Source organism: Meriones unguiculatus, chromosome 7, assembly GCF_030254825.1.
Source record: "Meriones unguiculatus strain TT.TT164.6M chromosome 7, Bangor_MerUng_6.1, whole genome shotgun sequence".
In the NCBI taxonomy this organism is placed as follows: Eukaryota; Metazoa; Chordata; class Mammalia; order Rodentia; family Muridae; genus Meriones; species Meriones unguiculatus.
The window spans coordinates 83,597,152-83,618,178 of record NC_083355.1 but is presented as its reverse complement, the minus strand read 5'-3'; the positions used below and the strand labels follow the sequence as shown (position 1 = coordinate 83,618,178).

Sequence of the window (21,027 nt, the reverse complement as noted above, 5' to 3'; positions counted from 1 at the left end):
GTGAGCACTCCCCTCAGAGACTTGTCTGGGACCTCAGAAGAATTTGTTTCTTAGTCTTAATGCGTTTCTCTCGGATGCAGCTACCCCCACGTCAACGTCACCAACTTCACCTCCAGCTGGAAGGACGGCCTGGCCTTCAATGCCCTGATACATAAACACCGGTAAGGGGCTCCCTGGCGCCCATCGAGGATTCCATGCTTTGCGCTTAACTAAAGGCCAGGGAGTCGAGTTGCTGCTTCTACCCTCGGCCTTCTCTCACACTCCTGATTCCCTCTACTTCCGTTCCCACTGATGCTCCCTTCCTTCCAAGCTGCTGCTAGCAGCTCCCCCTGTCTCTTGCTCCCCGAGTCTCACTTTGCTCGACTTCCCAACTCCCTACATCTATCTGTCTACGCGTCCTTGCTTCATGATGCAACTGTCCTGTACGTGGGACCCCCTCAGCCACCCTGTCTTACCAGTTCAGCTCTTGTCCCCAGGCCTGACCTCATTGACTTTGACAAGCTGAAGGATTCCAATGCCCGGCATAACTTGGAGCATGCATTTGACGTGGCCGAACGGCAGCTCGGTATCATCCCTCTCCTGGACCCTGAAGGTGAGCCACGCCCACTGTACCATTCTGGGGCTGTCAGGCGGACAACCTCCTAGGGCTGGCCCAAGTGCCTGGCGAGCTACGGGCAAATGGCTGTTGAGGTCAGTCAGGGCCCTGCTCTGCTCCTCAGCAACAAGCAGGTTTTCAGCAGACCCCTGGCTTATGGGGAGGGTCCTTGAGGCCTTGGATCCCCCCCCACCCCACCTTCATTCTGCTTTTGTAGTGTATGGTTTTACTGTGGATCTCATCACTGTCTGAAATCAAAGACTTCCACTCAGTTCCTTTCTGCTTCTTTTACAACTCACCATGTAGCTGAAGCTGTCCTTGAACCTGATCTTCCTGCCTCTGCCCCTCACCTAGTGACTCCTCCATTTCCTGCCCAGTTAGTTGTCATTTGACGTGGCTGGTTAAACTTGAAGATGGAGGAGGAAGTGGGGATTAATGCCTGAAACCTGACTTTCCCGGGCTCCAGTTTCCATGCTCAGAATGTGCCGTCTCCCTCTTACAGATGTCTTCACAGAAAACCCAGATGAGAAATCCATCATCACCTACGTGGTGGCCTTCTATCACTACTTCTCCAAGATGAAAGTGCTGGCGGTGGAGGGCAAGCGGGTCGGCAAGGTACGGAGCCGTGGACTGTGAACCAGCACCCTTCCTTTGTTTGCCGGCCGTAGGCTTTGAGTGTGAGCTCCCTGTCCACCCTAAAAGTGTGGGTCCCCAGCTGCAGTTTGGTCTTCAGAGCACCTACTCCCCAGTTCCTCGAAACTGAAAAAAAAAAAAAAAAAAAAAAAAAACAAAAACAAAACACTGGAGCTGACTCCAAACAATGTCCGTGTCTGTCCTGACAGGCATCAGCCCCAGGTCTGAGCCTGTGTGTGGAAGCCTGTGTCTCCTAGCCCCGCCCCCAAGCACCACAGGGTCTGTTTTGGTGCTTGTGGCATCGGGTGTCCCAGGCTCCCACAGAATACCAGGGGCACATCCCTCCTTGTGGAGCACCAAGCCTGACTCCTTTCCCCCGCTGGGTCCTCAGCTCCTCAAGAGTAGACAGGTCCCCATCCATCCCTGTGTGCCTCGTGTTTCGCAAAAGGCTGCCCGGAAGCCTTTGATTCCTGATAAAGTTTTAAACAAAGCAGCGGCCCCTCCAGGGCTCTGCAAGCTTACTGATCTTCTATAGAATTGAAGGAGGGGGACACTGCCACTGAACTTTATCACAGTCAGTGCAGGAGAGGGCGTCACCGCCTCTCCTCCATCCCCTTAGCTTGAGAGAAGAGGGAACCCCAGTGTAGTTCACAATGATGGTAGGTCTCCTTGGTCGCACTGTAGGTGACATTTCCCTTCTGATGCGAATGAGTAACAAGACGGTTCCCTAGGTCATTGACCATGCCATCGAGACGGAGAAGATGATTGAAAAGTACAGTGGGCTAGCCTCAGACCTGCTCACCTGGATTGAGCAAACCATCAGCGTCCTGAACAGCCGCAAGTTTGCCAACTCACTGAGTGGTGTCCAGCAGCAGCTGCAGGCCTTCAGCACCTACCGGACTGTGGAGAAGCCACCCAAGTAAGGCCTTGGCACTCGGGAGAGTGGACAGTCCTTGGGGGCTGAAAAGTCAGGAGCTTGGGGTTGGGTCCCACAAAGCATACCTGTGAGGCACATCCTTGAGTTCGATAGCAGGACATCTGTCCCCTGTCCTACTTGGCTGCCTCACTTCCGTGCCCTCCAGCTTACTGACATGGATGAGTAACCTTTGCTTATAGACAAAGAAAGTGCTTTTCTAGACTCCGGAGGGCAACAGAGGAGCCATCTTGGTCTTCTTCGGAGAGCTGGTAGTTAATGAGCCTGTCCCCTGAGCCATGGGTCTCTTTTCAGGCTGTGGTGTCTGTATTATCAGCCCCCAAGTGCCCTGCACGGGGCCTTGTGGTCATCAAGTATGTGCGTCTTTCTCCTTCCCATCTGTCACTGCTCATCAGCAAAGCGCTAAGCCTGCTTCTCAGGAGCCCTGCCCCACCCCACCACACGTGTGCACACACAGCCACACATGTACCTGTAACCATGCCCACGCCTGTGCATTCATGAATAATGACTACAGACATATACAACCACACACAGCTATGCGGGCACATACAGATACAGCCATGCACGTATGTGTATGCAAATATCCACAACACACATTGCGAGCACATGCACGCCCGTGTGGGTACACATAGCTATGCAGGCACATACGCACATATGTGTGCATTTACAAGGGTGCACACACGCATGTACAATCGGGAACTCCAGGCTCTCTGCTGTTAGTTTGTCCATGTCTGAGAAGAGGCTTCTAGCTCATCAGCAATACCCTCTGTTTCTTCCTTCTCTCGTCTCACACTCATCAGCGATACCCTCTGTTTCTTCCTTCTCTCATCTCACACTCATCAACGATACCCTCTGTTTCTTCCTTCTCTCGTCTCACACTCTCCATCCAGGCCTCTCAGATAGGGAAAAGTGAGACACTGAAGCCCAGGATGTTCTGTAACCCTGGATCGGGTTTCCAGTCTGACACTAACCCACTTTTAATGTCCTAAATTCAGAACTGATAACATCAGGCCCGGTCTACACAGGTGTTACCCTTTTGGCCGAACCAGCAGGGCTTCAGGGCCTGAGGCTTCCTAAGCACTTCTGGGCAGGGAGGAATGTTAGGCTGGGCGCACAGCGGATTCCTCGGTGCTGTGTTCAGGAGCAGAAGTGGGTAGACTCTTGGTCCATGGAGAAACGTGAAAGTACACCATTTGCTGGACATCGCCCTGATCCCCCTCCTGGCCCCTTGAACACATCTGGCCTATAGGACTGGGGAGAACCAGCTAATTGAGATAGGGGTAAGAGTTGCTTTCCATGCGGTATGTTCTTGTGTGGATAACACTGCTTTTGAGGTTTGACTGACTAAAAACGATTTGTCTGAAAAGCCTTCATTTGTAGGACGGAAAAGGGTTTCTTTGTGTGGGTTGGTAAAACTTGGTCATTTATTGGAGATACCCAAATATTCCAGTTAACTAATCCCCGTGGAAGCAAATGAGTGCTCTGAAATAGCCATTGCGTTTTCTCTGAACTGAGGGTGTAAATACGAAAATTCTTACCTGATCCCTGTCAGTGAGAGTGACAGATATCTTAGCAAGTGTGTAGACCCGACTTGTCTTTCCCGGACTTTAAAGGAAGTATGCTTTGCTTTCTAAGATCTGTGATGTCAGGCTTTCCACGCTGACTTCAGCGAACAGTTTGTCTGGGAGGACCTCAATGCCAGTATCCCCAAATTCTCTTCCCCACAGATTTCAGGAGAAGGGGAACCTGGAAGTCCTTCTGTTCACCATCCAATCCCGGATGAGAGCCAACAATCAGAAAGTGTACACGCCCCACGATGGGAAGCTGGTGTCTGACATCAACCGGGTACCGTGGCGATCTGAATTGCCCGTCTGAGCTCCTGAGGAGGAGTTGGGGGCCGGCCACTGAGCAGGGCTAGACCTGGTCACTTTATTTGGCATTAATTACATGCTGGCTATTTAGGGGAGTCCTCTGAACGTCTCTAAAGAGGTCAGACTGTGCTCTGTGCCCTTCACATTTCAGTCTCTTTAGGCACCCAGAATCACTCTTCGGGGCCATTTTTGGTAGCCTGTCCTCTACGGAGTCTTTGAGTCTAGAACATTAATTATGTATGACAGAAGGAAAATGCTCTGTGACGTTTCAGTGGCTTGAGACTTAGCACCATCTGGAAGCTCTGATAGAATGGGGGTGACTCTTTGGTCAACAGGGATTTGCTGAGCATCTACAGAGGTGGAAAACACTATATTATTAAGCCAGTGTCTTGAGGCGGGCTTGGGGGGGGCGTGAATCTGGGAAGTCTTTGACTAAGGCATGGTGACACACGCCTTTAGTCCCAGCTCTCAGGAGGCAGAGGTGGGCAGATCTCTGTGAGGTCGAGGCCAGCCTGCTCTACAGAGCGAGTTCCAGGACAGCCAAGGCTACAAAAAAACCCTAAAACAAACAAAAACAAAAAATTAAAGGACTATTACTTAACATTAAACTGCCACCACCTTACCCCATAGTGGCAGGGTCTCCCTCAATTTATACAGTCATTCCAGTGTCAGGTACATGAAAGACAACCCCAAGCCCCCAGATTCTTCCTGTTCCCCAAGAATTCTCCTCTGCCCCATGCAGGCCTGGGAGAGCCTGGAGGAAGCTGAGTACCAAAGGGAGCTGGCCCTGAGGAGCGAGCTCATTCGGCAGGAGAAACTGGAGCAGCTGGCGCGGCGCTTCGACCGAAAGGCCGCCATGAGAGAGACGTGGCTCAATGAAAACCAGCGCCTCGTGACCCAGGTAGGGGGGGGCACGCCATGGCAGAAGAGGGGAAGTGCTTCAGGCCACCCCCGTTGATGGAATTGGAGCCCGAGCCAGTCTCAGGAGCAGCCAGAGAAACCCCTCCTCAGCCCTGCAGTGTTCGGCTGGATAGACCCTATGGCTGAAGAGAGACCCTGAAGGATTTAAATCTGGCTCTTTCTCTCTGTGTCTCTCTGTCTGTCTCTGGCTCTCGTTGGAGGTATGACCGTGGACCTTGCCACACGTGAGGCGAGTGTTTCGCCACCGAGTTACACTCTCGGCCCGTATTAAGTCTCCTTTTTTAGAGTAGAGCCTCACATACTGGAATGGGACCTCCAAAGTATCTTCTGATGGCTGTAGCGTCAGTAGACCCAGGAGTCAGCGTTGACATTAACGCTTCTTCTCTGGGGACAGGGTTAAAGCAGAGTGTGCCTTTTGGTGTCTCGGCCACCAGGCCTGGGTCATATTTCACTGGCTAACAGTGAACCCCAGGGCTGATTCCCCATCGAGCATCTGTTCCCTCCCACTTAGAGCTTAGAATCAAATTAAATTCTGTCTGTTGAGGGGATCGCGAGTGTTCTAAGAGCATTGGAGAGCGCACGTGCGCCCCAGATAGTGCATGGGTAAACCATCTTTTTACAGCGATGTGGGATCCTGGCCGAGGCGGCCCCTCCTCGACCAGAAATGGATAGATGCTCTCAAAGGATGGGAAATGTAGCCTCACCTGTATGTGTGGCACAGAGAGCAATTGGGGACATTTAGAGGTACTTGTGACTTATGGAGAAGCTCAGCTCTGTAAGACAGGCCGCAGGGGACAGCAGGGATCACTCCTTTGTAGAAATGTGCTTTTCCCATCTGGCCACTGTGCCTCGGGGAGTCCTCAGGTCTGAGCCCGGGGGAACCTGACTGAGCTGCTGTTTTGTTTGTTGTTTTTGCTTCTCCTCCCCCGGGGGCAGGATAACTTTGGGTATGACCTGGCAGCTGTGGAGGCCGCCAAGAAGAAGCACGAAGCCATTGAGACCGACACGGCTGCCTATGAGGAGCGGGTGAAGGCCCTGGAGGATCTGGCGCGGGAGCTGGAGAAGGAGAACTACCACGACCAGAAGCGCATCATCGCCCGCAAGGACAATGTCCTCCGGCTCTGGAGCTACCTGCAGGAGCTGCTGCGATCCCGGCGCCAGAGGCTCGAGGCCACCCTGGCACTGCAGAAGCTCTTCCAGGACATGCTGCACAGCATCGACTGGATGGATGAGATCAAGGTGGGCCCCGGGGCCCACCCCACACCCCGTTCTGTAGTCCGCACGTGCGTGCTTCCTTAAATACCTGCCCTCCGGTCACGTCTCTTTAGTCACAGTGGAGAAAGGACAGATACGTCACCAGCCCTTGTTCACAATATTTCCAATATTGAGGAAACCTGGTTAGGGGTTGCCTCAGCATCAACCTGCAGGAATTAGAAAGAGATAGATGGGTAATGAGATGCCCGAAGAGTCAGGCTCTGGGTAATTGGGCTTCGACTCTGGTTAGAATCCAGACCCCTCTCTGCACAAGGGGAGACCAGAGAAGTCTGAATTCTCTCCCCCTACTGCAGGAGGTCTGGGAGGAAGTCTGACGTTGACCAACGTTGACCACAAGCTTTCTAAATCTAAACATGCCCAGGCTGCAGACCTTGAAACGGATGCTGTAGATGAGAGTGAGGTTTGAGGTTTCGTAGGACAGTCTATGGAAGAGTCCAGAGGGCACCCTTGTGTAGGAAATCCTGCTCTGTAGCATCAGAGCAGCAGCCGTCTCACCCGGCTGAGATGCACACACCCCCTCTGGAGATGTCTGCCCTTCCTCTTCACTTGGCTTTGTTCCTCCTACCCTGCCCACGGCCAGGCTCACATCTTATCTGCCGAATTTGGGAAGCACTTGCTGGAGGTCGAGGACCTGCTCCAGAAGCACAGGCTAATGGAAGCCGATATTGCCATCCAAGGGGACAAAGTGAAGGCCATCACAGCGGCCACCCTACAGTTCACTGAAGGGAAAGGTGAGGCGGAGAGGGCCCCCTCCGCTGAGGCCACTCATGGGAGACCCCACCGTTCTGGACCCAGCTTTAGAATTCTGTCGCTTTTCCTCGGGTGATGGTGTGTAAAACTTGGAAGGGTAACGATACTCTCCCGAGGGCAGGCTGTTTCAACAGCCCATAACCAGGAAGACGTCCACAAGCACCATAAACAGTCATCTGTCTTCCATTCTTTCCACTAGTGCCTGAGACTGTGCTTTTAGTTTCTTGTCCTGAACAAGAGGGTTCATTACCTCCTGGAGCTGTGTAACCGAGCTTTTTAAGATCTCATGTCATGTTGTACATTTCTACAAGAACTGACTCAACTTTCAATCTCCCTTGTTCCTGACGTTTCGTGGGAACCGGTTATAAAGAATCTGGCCAGTCCTTTGAGTAACTGAGAACCCATGCACCTAATCCCAAAGGACCTTGTAGGACTGGAGACACAGCTCAGTGGTAGAGCGTTTGCCCAGCACAGAAAAGGTCCCCAAGACCCTGAGAGATGGAAGCTTTGCGATCATGTGGTCCTGACCTGAAGCTCGCCTATAAGCGAATCCCTTCCCTTTCTTTGTCTTCCTCCAGGGTACCAGCCTTGTGACCCCCAGGTCATCCAGGACCGTGTCAGCCACCTGGAGCAGTGCTTTGGTGAACTGAGCAACATGGCGGCCGGACGGAAGGCTCAGCTGGAGCAATCCAAGAGGCTCTGGAAGTTCTTCTGGGAGATGGATGAGGCCGAAAGCTGGATCAAGGAAAAGGAGCAGATCTACTCCTCCCTGGACTACGGCAAGGACCTGACCAGTGTGCTTATCTTACAGCGCAAACATAAGGCCTTCGAGGACGAGCTCCGTGGGCTGGATGCCCACCTGGGGCAGATCTTCCAGGAGGCCGAGGGCATGGTTGCACAGAAGCAGTTTGGACACCCACAGATCGAGACCCGGGTCAAGGAAGTATCGGCCCAGTGGGAGCACCTGAAAGAGCTGGCTGCCTTTCGAAAGAGGGACCTGCAGGATGCTGAGAACTTCTTCCAGTTCCAGGGCGATGCGGACGACCTGAAGGCCTGGCTGCAGGACGCTCACCGGCTGCTCTCCGGGGAGGACGTGGGGCAAGATGAAGGCGCCACAAGGGCCCTGGGGAAGAAGCACAAGGAGTTCCTGGAGGAGCTGGAGGAGAGCCGCGGGGCGATGGAGCACCTGGAGCACCAAGCCCAGGGCTTCCCCGAGGAGTTCCGAGATTCCCCGGATGTAACCAGCCGCCTGCAGGCCCTCAGGAAGCTCTACCAGCAGGTGATGGCCCAGGCAGATTTGCGAGGACAGAGGCTGCAGGACGCCCTGGACTTGTACACCGTGTTTGGGGAGTCAGACGCCTGCGAGCTGTGGATGAGTGAGAAGGGAAAGTGGCTGGACCAGATGGATATCCCGACCACGCTGGAGGACCTGGAGGTGGTGCAGCACAGGTCAGAGAGGCTCAGCCTTTGCACGTCTCCCCACCCGAGGGCTGGGCCTAGACCCACCCTTCTTTGTTACAAAGTTGATTTCTGTTCCGACTCTGGAGCCTCCGATTCTTCACCCACTAGGGCTCTCATAGTTCTTGAGACAAAGGTTTGTTTGTTTTTTATTCAGTTGCTTCTCAGCTAGAGGAATCTTTGCTCAGATGAATTCTGAGCATGGAGCACAGGAAAAGTGGAGGTGCTGTGGCCGTCTGGGCCTTGAGAGGTTGGGATTCGGTCATCTCTAACTCTCTATGCTAGCCCCTAAGCCAGAGAACCACAGGGAGCCACAGAGACCAGTTTATAAACCACAGGTTTCCAAGGCCACTCCCACTTCTGGTACTCCGATTCCATCAGCACCCTGGACAGGGGTTGGGGGCATGTTCATGCTGTGGAGGGGGTGATCTTGCTGGGGTGGGGGTGGGGTGGCAATGCTCAGGCTGAGGAGGATGATTCGAAGGCAGTGGATGGAGGGGTGCTCCAGCGTTGGCTGCAGGACACGTTCAGGCTGTAGATGAGTGGGGTGCTTAGACCGAGGAGGGGTCTGAGGATGGTGGAGTGGTCAGGTGATGGAGAAGTGTGCTCCAGCTGTGGATGGAGGCAGGTGTTCAGGTTTTTCGACATCTCAGCAGCCTAGCACAGAATCTAAACATCCTGGAGAAGGAGGAGCCGCTCCCTGGATCAGTGCCAAGACGGTCCTACCCTGACGCTGGAGCAACGGTCCTCAACCTTCCTAATGCTGCAACCCCTTAACGCAGCTCTTCATGTTCACCCCCCCAACCAGGAAATTATTTTTGTTGCTACTTCATAACTGTAATTTTGCTACTGTTTAGGAATCATAATGTAAATATCTTATGTTTTCCAATGGTCTTAGGTGACCCTTGTGAAAGAGTCATTTGACCCCTCCCAAGGGGTCATGACCCAAGGGTTAAGAATCACTGTGCTAGAGGGTACTGGACTCTTGCCAGAAAAAGTTGGCCTCCTTCCCTCCGCAGCTCTCCCTTACCCATCCTGGGAATGGAGCTTCTGCTGAGGGCAGGGTGCCTTTCAGCCAACATTTCTGGGTGACAGAATTAGGGTAGAACAGCAGCCAAGACAGTGGATGTATGGCAGATGGTCCTTGGGATGACTTAATCCTTTGCCGACCCCAACACTGAAAGCCCTTTACAGCCCGCTCTGCTTCAGGCTTTTCTGTGGCGCTATTATTTGTATAGTAAGGAGCCATCTGTCTCCTAACTTGGTCCAGAAATACCAAGACATAAAATTGAACCCGTTGAACCAAAAATTAGGGTGTACCAGCATATCTGTCTCCTTTCTCCCCCGTCCTCGCCCCAAAGTAAAAACATTCAGGATGTAGAGGGAGGAAGCAAGAACTGCACATCTGGAGACTGGGAACCACTGGAGACCAGAGGATCTGCTGCCACTCACTGCTCCTTGCCTTCTCTGTCCATCTCAGGTTTGACATCCTGGACCAGGAGATGAAGACATTGATGGCTCAGATTGATGGTGTGAACCTTGCTGCCAACAACCTGGTAGAGAGCGGCCACCCACGCAGTGGGGAAGTGAAACAGTACCAGGATCGCCTAAACAAGAGGTGGGGAGTTGGCAGGGTTTGGGTCTGAGACGCTTACTCCCAGCACCCGACACACACCTAGGGAAATGGCCCGAGCTTTCAATGTTCCAATCTTTTTCTGCCAATTTTGTTGCTAGTCCTGGGGGATACAGCAGCAAGGGGGAGCATCTATTGTTTCCTCAGATAGAGGGATGAGATGAGAGCCATTCCCAAGCCTTTCTAGCTCTTTCTGAACTCTCGCTGGCGGATTCAACTCAGCTGTTCTAGCCTAAACTCCATTCCAAGCTGACTGATTCACACCGGCTTCCATTGGCTTCTGACTGAGTTGCTCTGCTTAGCCTCAAACTAATTCTGGCAATACATTTTAATCATCTGGCTCCTCCTTCGGCTTGTTGTCTTTACCTGTGCCTAGCTTGTTCTCTCTTCAACCTGTCTGTCTAAAATTGTCTCAGTAGGAAACTCTCAGTAAAGACTCCCTCTTTCCCTGCACTGCCCTTAAGTAACCTCTCCTTCCTGTCCTGTTCTCCTGAGAGTTGGGCATATCCTATCTCCGACTCAGCTGTCAAACCTTTCTCTGATTCTTCATATTGTCTGCGCCTAAATTTTCTGACATAGCTTCTTCCATCCATAAGCTAACCTTGCCTTCATGGTTTGGGATTAAAGGTGTGCAGGAAGGGTGTGTCTGCATGCCAGCCGGATCACAAGACCTAAAGGGTCTTTAGATGTGATCCCTTGCCAGAGCAGCCATGTTGCTGGATCAAAATTTCTCTACAAAAATCTCTGTCACTATGAGCATCAGGGAGGAGTGTTTGTGAGGCTTTGAATGCTGTGTCTGGAGAAGAGGGTGTTTGTCCATGCACCTGTGATGAAAGGGACGTTCTGAGTGTGCAGAGTGTTAGGGTAGGTCACGTGGCACTTGTGCCATATTTCCCCAGACATTCCTGGACAAGGGAAATTGCTTTCTGAAAGTTCTTAAGTACTGTCCATAAAAGAATGCTCCTGCCTGTGCCAAAATGCAGCCTCGATAATAAGACTGGCTTGAGTGAAGAGAATTAGCAGGGAGCCTTGAGCAGGCTTCATGGTTGGAGCGAAAATCAGGCCCCGAGGAGCCTTTAGAGAGGGGCTGCTTTCAGAGCAGGGCATAATTGCTCATTATCTCCTGGAGGATCTTTGAGGACAGAGAAAATGCCTGCAGTCTCTGCTTTTCCCTTAGCCCTGCACATGCAGCGCCTCATGGTCACTCCCGCTCCCTAAGCCCGGCCCCTTCCATGTACTTGTGGATGAGCTTTGCACTGCCTGAGGCGGTTCAGAAGGTGGACTCAGGGAATGATCAGCTGGAAAGACTTGGATGGCACTGTGGGGTCTGTTGAGAGCCTGTTGGGAACACCAAGCTGAGTGGGGTGCTCTCTAGCCACTGGAATGGGGCTGACCACCTCAGCATCCAAGGATGGGGCCTGCAAGTCCACAGGTTCCTTTGCAAGGCTGATGTTTATACAGAGAAGGATGCCTCTTCACTGGGCCTAAAGGCGCTGTCTGTGTGTGAGGATGGGAGAGGGAGAGAGGCAGGGAGAATTTTTTGGAGCTGCTGTTTAAGTGAAGCAATTAGATGAGAAACCTCCAGGCAGGAAGACCTTGCAAGCTGTGCAATGCATTATAGTCCCAGTGGACTGACATTTACGGTGGCTAAGCCAGGCCTCACCTCAATCGAAGAACATCGAGGCAGTTGCCACTCTCAGGTCAGAGAAGAGCTGAGGTGTAGAATGATGAGGTAGTTTCAGTTAGGTCCAAGCGTTGAGAGAGGGCTGAAAATCATCCAGCCCAGCAGAGAAGTGGGGGCCACTGCTTTACCATGGAGCCTGCTCTATTTGGGGCAACTCCTTGGGTTAGAAAGTTTGGACTGATGTTGAACAGTGGCAGTCTGTCTTTTTGGAATTTTGACATGTCGATTGTGGCTCGGCTCCTCGGAGATAGCAAGACTCGCCCCAGTTCATCTCACACTCATGCTGGGCCTCCACCAAAGGGCCACTTCCTGCCTCTGTTCCTCTCTGTGCTGTGCTTTTTCTTCCAACTACATATTCCAAAACCTGGCCATGCTTAGGCCAGGCCAGCTTCATTTGTCAGGTGAAAAATACCCCTTCCTTCTTTCCTTCTCTCCTTCCTTCTCTCTTTCCTTCTCTCCTTCCTTCCATCCTTCTTTCCTTTGTACTGGTTCTGATCTTTGTATCCTACCTTGCATTTGTTTCTTAAAGGTTTATTAACTTGTGTGTGTATGAGCTCGTGTGTGTGTGTGAGTGTGTGTGTAAGTGTGTGTGTGTGTGTGTGTGTGTGTGAGTGTGTGTGTGTGTGTGAGTGTGTGTGTGTGTGTGTGTGTGTGTGTGTATTCCATATTCACACCTGTACCCCCAGAAGTCATGGAACTGGAGTTACACCCGCTTAGGAGCTGCCATGTGGGTGCTGGCAGCTGAACCCAGATCCTCTGCAAGAGCAGCAGGTGCTCTTAACTGCTGAGGCATCTCTCCAGCTCCTATTACCTTGTAGTTAAAATTACAGCTCTGAAATGCGTAACACCAGGAAGACCTTACTGGAAACGTGTCATTAGGCAGCTTTGTCACTGTGTGAGCACCGTAGAGCGTACTGACGTAACCTCAGCGGCCTAACCTCCTACACACCCAGCCTCTACGGTGCATATTCTGTTGCCTCCAGGCCACAGTGAACAAAATAGCCTGAGACGAGGCTGGGGGTGTAGGCTGATGGTACAGTGTGCTTGGTGTGCACAAAGATCTGGGTTCACTTCCCAGGACCACTGTCAAAACAGTTACATCAGGATTAGATCAGACATCAGGAAAGCGATGCCATGAAATGACATCCTAAACATAACGTCCATGAGGCTGGGTCTGGCCAACACAGCATTTTAAGTGGAGTATGCACCCAAAATAACAGTAACAAGCATAGCGTGGCAAGTACACAAACCAGTAGCATCATCATTCATTATTATCAAGCACAAAACATGGGGAGCAAGCAGGAAGCAGAGCAAGACCGCTAAAGATTCCGCGGTCGCTCACAGACAGTGCCACCAGCGGGGGACGAAGCAATCAAATGCCCAAACCTATGAGGGTCATTTCTCATTCGAACCACCACATCCTGCCCCTTGACCCCAGAGGCTCATGCCATATCACAGCGCAAAATGCATTCAGTCCCTCTTCATCTCGCTTCAGAAGTCCCCTTGGCCTCTGAGTCTCAACACTGTTTTAAAGTCCAAAGTCTCTTCCGAGACTCAAGGCAACATCTTAACCGTGACCCCCTGAAAAAAAAAAAAACCAAATGATAGAATTCTAACATATAGTGGCCCAGGGTCTGCATTTCTATTCCAAAGGGGAGGAAAGGGGCACAGGAAAGAAATACTAGAACAAAGCAAAACCTGGCAGGGCAAATGCCAAATCTTACAGCTCCGTGTCCAGTGGCAAAGGGCTTAGATGGCTCCACTTCTGTGGCTTTGCTGCCTGTAGCATACTTCTCTCTCTTGGGCTGGTTCCACTCCCACATCTCCGGCATCTTGGGGTTTCCAATGCAATCTAGGCTTCACTTCCACAGATTCCTGCAATGACCTCTTAAACTTGTCTTCTCAGGGACCCCGTGAGGGTTTCCCCTGTCAAAGGCTGCCTCCAGGTATCAGTCGCTCTTTGAAACAATGAAGGAAGAATCCATAACCCATGACCCATGACCCCTTCAGTCTTATATCCTTCATCACTCGAAACCCAGCATCATGTGGATGATACTGCTGAGTTAGGCCACGAGCTCAGGACGGCCCCTGACCCCCTTAAACTGTACAAGCAGTGCTTTGGCTTGTGTGTGTGTGTGTGTGTGTGTGTGTGTGTGTGTGTGTGTGTGTTTCTGTGTGTTTCTCTGTGTTGCCCTGGCTGTTCTGGAACTAGCTCTGTAGACCAGGCTGGCTTCGAACTCACGATCCACCTTCCTCTGCCTCCCAAGTGCTGGGATTAAAGGCATGTGCCACCACCACACAGTTAACAGCGGCTTTTGGTTGCAGCTGCTTTCTAGGAGAAAAAAATGCTTTATGCTCTCTTTCACAAGTTGGGAATTTAGCTGGGTAGGCTCTTGCCCATAGGGCACCCTTCTCTTTATTTCAGTGCAGAAAAGGCCTCTACTTAATGGCACTAGTCTCCTTGGAAACCTCTTCCAGTATGTGCCCTGGCTGTAACATTAAGCTTCCTGGTGCTCTTTTTCTCTCTAAACTGCACATTTTGCATTTCTTTCTGCCCCACTTGTTCCTTTTCGTTGTAGACCTACAGAGGCACTATCCGTAATACCTAGGCCGTAGACTGAACAAACGTTATGTAGTCTTGAAATTTACTTCACCGAAGAAATTAGGTCATTACTTTTAAATTTAGCCTCTGGCAAGTTCTCACGACATGGACATTCGCCAGAATGTAACAGGAATGGTCTCCAAGTTAGACGCTGTTAATGGCCTTGCCTTCCGAATCACTCTCAGCGCTACTCTCGCCTAGGCTCCTACTAGAAAGTAGAGTTTAATGTCCAGCTGCTTCTCTATCCCCAAGTGCCAAAATCTTCCACATCCCTCCAACGTGGTGGGGTTCCTTAGAGCAACAGCCAATCTCTGCTACCAACCTCTGGGTTAGTTACTTTTCTGTTGTGGTGCTAGAACACCACGAGCAAGGCAGCTTATCAAAGGAAGGGTTTATTTGGCCTTACGGCTCCAGAGGGATGTTAAAAAAAAAAAAATCATGGCGGGAGGTAGAGTAGCAAGCAGAAGGCATGGCGGCTGGAGCAGGAAGCTGAGAGCTCATATTCTAAGCCCTAAGCGGGACGCAGAAAGAGTGAACAGGAAGCGTGGCAATGCTATAAACACCCGAACTTTGTCTGAGGTGATGTACCTCCTCCATCAAGGCTCCACCTCTCAAAGGTTCCATCCTCCCCCCAGACTGGGGAGTGCCAGTGTTTTGGGGACCCAAATGTTCAAACACCCGGGCTTAGGGGGAACATTTCTCATTCTAAGGGCCACACGAGCCTTCCGTTTCCTCTCCTGTGCTACATATCCTAATGGTGTGCAAGGAGTAAGCTTGGCCCCAAGGGAGCTGTCTCCAGGGGTCGGCCCTGGCTGATGGGCAGCTCTTCCAAAGAGCTGCACACTAACCAGAGGACCCCAGGACATCTGCCAGACCTCAGTGTAGCTCCCCATTTTACAGCAGTGTTGCATCTGAAGGTTGAGGGCACCTGGAGTCTTCCTCTCTCTCTCCTTTCCCCTTTTCTTCTCTTTCCACCAGGCCTCTCTCATTTTTGTTTGCAGGCCAGGGCATTTTGAATGTGACCTTGGGCATTTACATTCTTCCTCTAGAGAAGCTAGGGGCTGCCCTGAAGCGTTCTTAAAGCTAATAATGTTCTTAAAGCTTTCTAGATATTGCCAGCATTTCTAAAACTGCAGGGAAATTGTATACGGATGCCCTTTGGCTCTCGATGGCATCACAACCTGATAAACGCACTGTGGGCTCTCTGTATCAATAGCAGAAAATGCGTTTGCAGGGTGTGAGTGCATAACGGCACTTGCCATGCAAGCAAGAGGACCCGAGTTCAGACCCCTCACACTCACATAAAAGACAGCCATGGCTAAGTGTAGTTGTATTCCGAGCATGGGGGTGAGGGTGGAGTAGAGACAGGTAGCTGGTACTGACAGCCAGCCAGCCTAGCCAATACTGCAAGCCTCGGGTCTAATGAGAGACTGTCTCAAAAAATAATACAGGGCGTGGCAGAGGAAAACGCTTGGCATTCTCCCGTGGCCTCCACATATGCACACAGGAGTGCATGCCCTCATACGCACGGGAGCACATACACCACACACACACACACACACACACACACACACACACACACACTTATCGTTAGGCATTGTGGTATCAGTCCTAGCTACTCTGGAAACTATAGCCCAGGCTCACTGAGACCAAGAGACCCGTCTAGGCAGCTCAGAGCTGCCACACACCCAGCTTAACAGCACAGAGTCTGTAGTGTTGGTTGTTTGCGCCGTGGCTGAGGGCAGAAATCCAGAGCACACTTCCTCCTCGATGCATATTACCGTCACACTAGCCAAAAGCTGATCCCACCGTAGCTCTGAGACTGCTCACATTTACCTAAAGTCCAATTGAACAAGATGTATGGCTAGTATCACATCATTTATTGTCCTCACAAGTATCAGGAAAATCTAGTTCTCTGTTAGATGTATCTTGGGTAAAATTGGACACGTTGATTTTTGTTTAACCACAGTTACATAGATTTTTATTTATTTATTTACATTCTGTTTGTTTTTTAACATACGAGGTCTGTGGGAAGGACTCCTGGGAAGCAGGGAGGAGAGTTAAGGAACTGCGTGGTATCTGTTTCCTCTTGGTCTTGTCTCCTCTGGCAGGTGGCAGGCCTTCCAGGCGGTGGTGTCAGAACAGAGACAGGCTGTGGACTCAGCTCTCCGAGTCAACAACTACTGTGTGGACTGTGAGGAGACCAGCAAGTGGATCGTGGACAAGACGAAGGTTGTGGAGTCTACAAGGGACCTTGGGCAGGACCTGGCGGGTGTCATTGCCATCCAGCGGAAGTTGTCAGGGTTGGAGCGGGATGTCATCGCCATCCGGGACCGTGTGAGCGCCCTGGAACGCGAGTCACAGCACTTGATGGAGTCACATCCTGAGCAGAAAGAGGACATTGGCCAGCGGCAGGCAGATGTCGAGAAGCTGTGGAAGGGCCTGCAAGACGCCTTGCAAGGTCAGGAGCTCTCCTTAGGCGAGGCCAGCAAGCTGCAGGCTTTCCTGCAGGATCTGGATGACTTCCAGGCCTGGCTGTCGATGGCCCAAAAGGCGGTGGCCTCTGAGGACATGCCTGAGTCACTCCCAGAGGCGGAGCAGCTCCTGCAGCAGCATGCAGCCATCAAGGAAGACATCGATGGGCACAGAGACAATTACCACCAAGTCAAGGCCTCTGGGGAGAAAGTGATCGAAGGCCAGGAGGACCCAGATTACCAGCTCCTGGGCCAGCGCCTGGCAGGCCTAGATACGGACTGGGATGCCCTGCGTCGGATGTGGGAGAGCCGAGAGCACTCCCTCACCCAGTGCCTGGGCTTCCAGGAGTTCCAGAAAGATGCCAAGCAGGCTGAAGCCATCCTCAGCAACCAGGTAGGGAGGAGCGTCCAGGGCTGGGGCCCAGGAGTCCCTCAGGAGACTTGCTAGTGGTGAGCTATTCATAGTCACCAATTAAAGAAACTCCTCTGTGTCCTTTCCTCATCATGTCCCCTTCTGGTCCCATGCCCCAAGCTGTCTGTCATTTGGAAGCTAGAAAAGGCAACCTTGCCCTGAATTTACTGCCCTTTCGTGTAGCTTTCACCGCTGTCCATGCTCCCCGCCTTGGGTGGGAATGAGGGCCCAGGGCGGACAGCAGAGCCTTCTCTTTGTGCTGCCCTAGGCCTGCACTGCGATCCGCACAGCTGCCCATGGCGCTCTTGCTTAGCTCCTGCTCAGGCCTCCTCTGGAAACTTGCTTTAACAGGAATACACTCTGGCTCACCTGGAGCCCCCAGATTCCCTAGCAGCTGCGGAGGCCGGCATCCGAAAGTTTGAGGATTTCTTAATGTCTATGAAAAACAACCAGGATAAGGTCCTGAGTCCTGTGGACTCTGGAAACAAGCTGGTGGCTGAGGGCAACCTTTATTCGGACAAGATCAAAGAGAAGGTGCAGCTGATTGAAGACAGGTACTCCCTACCCTTAGGACCATGAGGCCCTGTGCTACACTGGGGTAGGGGTGCTGGGCAAGGACCCCAGGCTCGGTGCTAGTGTGACCACCCTTGACTTCCCAGGCATAAAAAGAACAATGAGAAGGCCCAGGAGGCTTCAGTTCTCCTAAAAGACAACTTGGAGCTTCAAAACTTCCTCCAGAACTGCAAAGAGGTGAGGCCTGAGAACAGGGTGCTCCTTAGAGGTCAGTCTGAAGCGCCCAGAGGTGGGAGGCCAAAGGACTCCTGTTTCACTCAAGACTAGTGCGATTTCATGAGTTGAGGGACTGGGGTACTTAGCTCAGGAATCTTTGAAGCCTTTTGTCCTACAGCTCTTTCCTATCCTCAACCCCGAGTCAGAAGTCATGCTTTGATTTGCCCGATCTAGGACTAGATTTCTTAAAGAGTGGTGTGAGAGCATTCAGGATGGGGAACACCTGGAGCCTAGGCAGGGCTCTCTGTGTATTCATCCGCACAGCACCCTGCTGATGCTGACTTGAAATCTGTAATGCTTTTTTGGACATCTTCATTTTTGTCCTGGACCCTGGAATTACGGAACAAGTCTCGGCCCTGGCACAAATAGCGTGCCAGGCACCCCGACGGCAGACAGAGAATCTGCTGATGGGACTTTCCACATGCAGTCGGGCTTTGGGCCTCCTCTTGGTTAGATGGAAAGATTGTTTCCACCTATCTTTTTCCCTTGGTACAAGCCAGGCTTGGCATGGTGCCAGGCCATTTCGGAACTATTGGACTTATAACACCCCTTCAATCCTTTATTAATTATGGTTGCCTTTAACCTCTTCTTCGTGTAATATTTTCCTGATGTTTATTAGTTATTTATCACCCCACTGTCAGGATAGAATCCTCCATCTACCCGTCTACTAAGGATGTGCTGAGTTACTACAGTGTCTCAGGCCTTGTCCTAGGTCCCGGGACTGTGGGAAGAACAAACTATCTCACACCACACATGCTCTAGTAAGAAAGACATGGGTAGCCCCTGGACCTTCTCCTTCTGGAGCTAGCAATAGGAGAGTCAAAACCCTGCCCTGCCAAAAAGGTACACCCAGAAACCATAGGGCTCCCTCTTTCTGCCCACAGCTCACTCTCTGGATCAATGACAAGCTGCTGACATCTCCAGATGTCTCCTACGATGAAGCTCGCAACCTTCACAACAAGTGGATGAAACACCAGGCCTTTATGGCAGAGCTGACTTCACATCAAGGGTGGCTTGAGAACATCGATGCGGTGAGTAGAGGCTCAGGAGGTGGGTGGGTCTCTGCTCAGATACGCTCCTCTGGCTTGGGCTTCGTTCATGACACAGACTCTGTCCCGAAGCCTTCCGAACAGTATAGAATTCGGCAGGGAAAGATAAAACCTCCTCGAAACGGTCATGAAACCTTTGGTGTTCCTGCGGTAGCTAGGCTCGTTAAACCTGGTCAGAACAGTTACGGTTCAGCATCCAGTACCCGGAGGGCAGTAATTTCTGTTAGCCCTCCCAGTAGTGTGCTCTCCATTGTTTGGATGGGCAAATCTACCAGGAAGCAGCCGTTCACGGCCTCTGTAGATGAAACCGTGGGACCCGTCTGTCGTAGGCTCGCCGGTGGCATAGATCAAAGTGTGGCAGGGGTCACACCTGGGAATCCTGTTCCTTTGCTTTCCCTGCTGTGGCTGTTCGGGAAGAAGTAGGCTTGGTGTCTGCGTGAAGCCATGCCTAGTAGTTGGTTAGGGCCTAGCCTTGGGAGCCAGACTGACGTCTCTTCCCTGCTCTCAGCTCTTCCTCTCTGACACAAGGGTCACCAGCTGAGCTCACCAGCTGAGCTGTGGGTATTGCACAGACAAGGCACTGAGGATAGTGTTTGGCAATTGTGAGGCCATTGATAATTCTGGCTACTATTAATAGGACATACGTCTAGAGCCAAGTCCTTTATACTGTCCACACCCCAAACATAGACAGGGGAAACCAGGTCAGGCAACCTTAGTGACCAACCTATCCCTGAGGCAAAAACATTACTTCTGGAACTCGGAAGGGGTTCCAATGCTGTGGGTACCTGGATCTGATTTGCTTGTTAGTTTATTCATCATTAATTTTTGTTTATGACACAGGATTTTGCCCTGTAGCCCAGGCTGGCCTCGAACTTATGATCTTCCTGCTTCATAGATTACTGCTGTGTGCCACTCACGACACCTTGCTCCTGGGTGGATTTTGAAATATTCTTTTTATGTCTTGCCTAGAAAAGGGGTAACCTGGGATTAAGGCTTCACCATTCAGTTAGACCTCCTCCCTTCTTTTTATATTTTAATTTGAGACGGTGTTTCACTAAGTTGCCAAAGTTAACCTTCACTGCATTTGTCAGGCTAACTGTCAGCTCACTATCCTCCTGCCTCCAGTTTCTGAGTGCTAAGGTTCTAGGCCTGCCAGGCCTGCCTCCTGAATGAACTTTGGATTTTCATTTAGCATCAGCTGCCTCCCCCATGTTTGGATCTAAGTCATTTGCCCAGACAGTGTAGATAACTTTAGAGGTTCGGCATGTGTTTTTGTGGGGCCTCGCCCAAGGTCTGTGTCAGTTGGAGGCCTCCCCTCAGGATTTCTCGTACAACCACCTGGGGTTGGGGCCCTCAGAGGCCACTGAAGCCCTGGGTTAGCTCTCCCCCTCCCCCCACAGGAAGGGAGGCAGCTGATGGAAGAGAAGCCGCAGTTCAAGAATGTGGTGTCAGAAAGGCTGGAAGCCCTACACAAGCTCTGGGACGAGCTGCAGATCACCACGAAGGCAAAGACGGAGCAGCTCTCGGCTGCCCGGAGCTCTGACCTGCGCCTGCAGACCCACGCTGACCTCAACAAATGGATCGGCGCCATGGAGGACCAGCTGCGGTCAGACGACCTGGGCAAGGATCTGACCACCGTCAACCGGATGTTGGCTAAGTTGAAGGCACGTGAACCGGCTGTTAGACTCAGAGTGGAACCCTGAAGTTGGCGCTCCTCTGTTCCCCTTAGCTTGAACTTGACTTGTTTGTATTAGGCAAAAATGCCTCCCAATTCAGAAGACCCCTTTGCAGTGGGTCAGACAGGAATCCAGTCAAAAGACGCTCGAGAAATGTAGGAGGGGAGGCATCCAGGGAAACATCTGGAGGAGGCTGCGCTTTAAATGCGCTTTAGATGGAAGATGGGTGGGGTGGGTAGATGGAGGCCCCTGTCCAGGTGTCTCCGACAGT

The 21,027-nt window shown here is 51.7% G+C and overlaps 1 protein-coding gene across 1 annotated transcript in view; it reads left to right on the top strand.

Moving 5' to 3' along the window:
* Sptb (spectrin beta, erythrocytic) overlaps positions 1-21,027 on the top strand; it is a 119,025-nt gene that overhangs the window by 70,985 nt on the left and 27,013 nt on the right. The window contains exons 6-20 of the mRNA XM_060387689.1: positions 81-161; positions 477-592; positions 1,098-1,210; positions 1,960-2,147; positions 3,890-4,007; positions 4,776-4,934; positions 5,891-6,193; positions 6,810-6,960; positions 7,558-8,428; positions 9,918-10,055; positions 16,468-17,224; positions 17,594-17,796; positions 17,902-17,992; positions 18,916-19,062; positions 20,481-20,744. Coding sequence (XP_060243672.1) covers positions 81-161; positions 477-592; positions 1,098-1,210; positions 1,960-2,147; positions 3,890-4,007; positions 4,776-4,934; positions 5,891-6,193; positions 6,810-6,960; positions 7,558-8,428; positions 9,918-10,055; positions 16,468-17,224; positions 17,594-17,796; positions 17,902-17,992; positions 18,916-19,062; positions 20,481-20,744 — 3,700 coding nt within the window. The remainder of the gene's footprint in view (positions 1-80; positions 162-476; positions 593-1,097; positions 1,211-1,959; positions 2,148-3,889; positions 4,008-4,775; positions 4,935-5,890; positions 6,194-6,809; positions 6,961-7,557; positions 8,429-9,917; positions 10,056-16,467; positions 17,225-17,593; positions 17,797-17,901; positions 17,993-18,915; positions 19,063-20,480; positions 20,745-21,027) is intronic.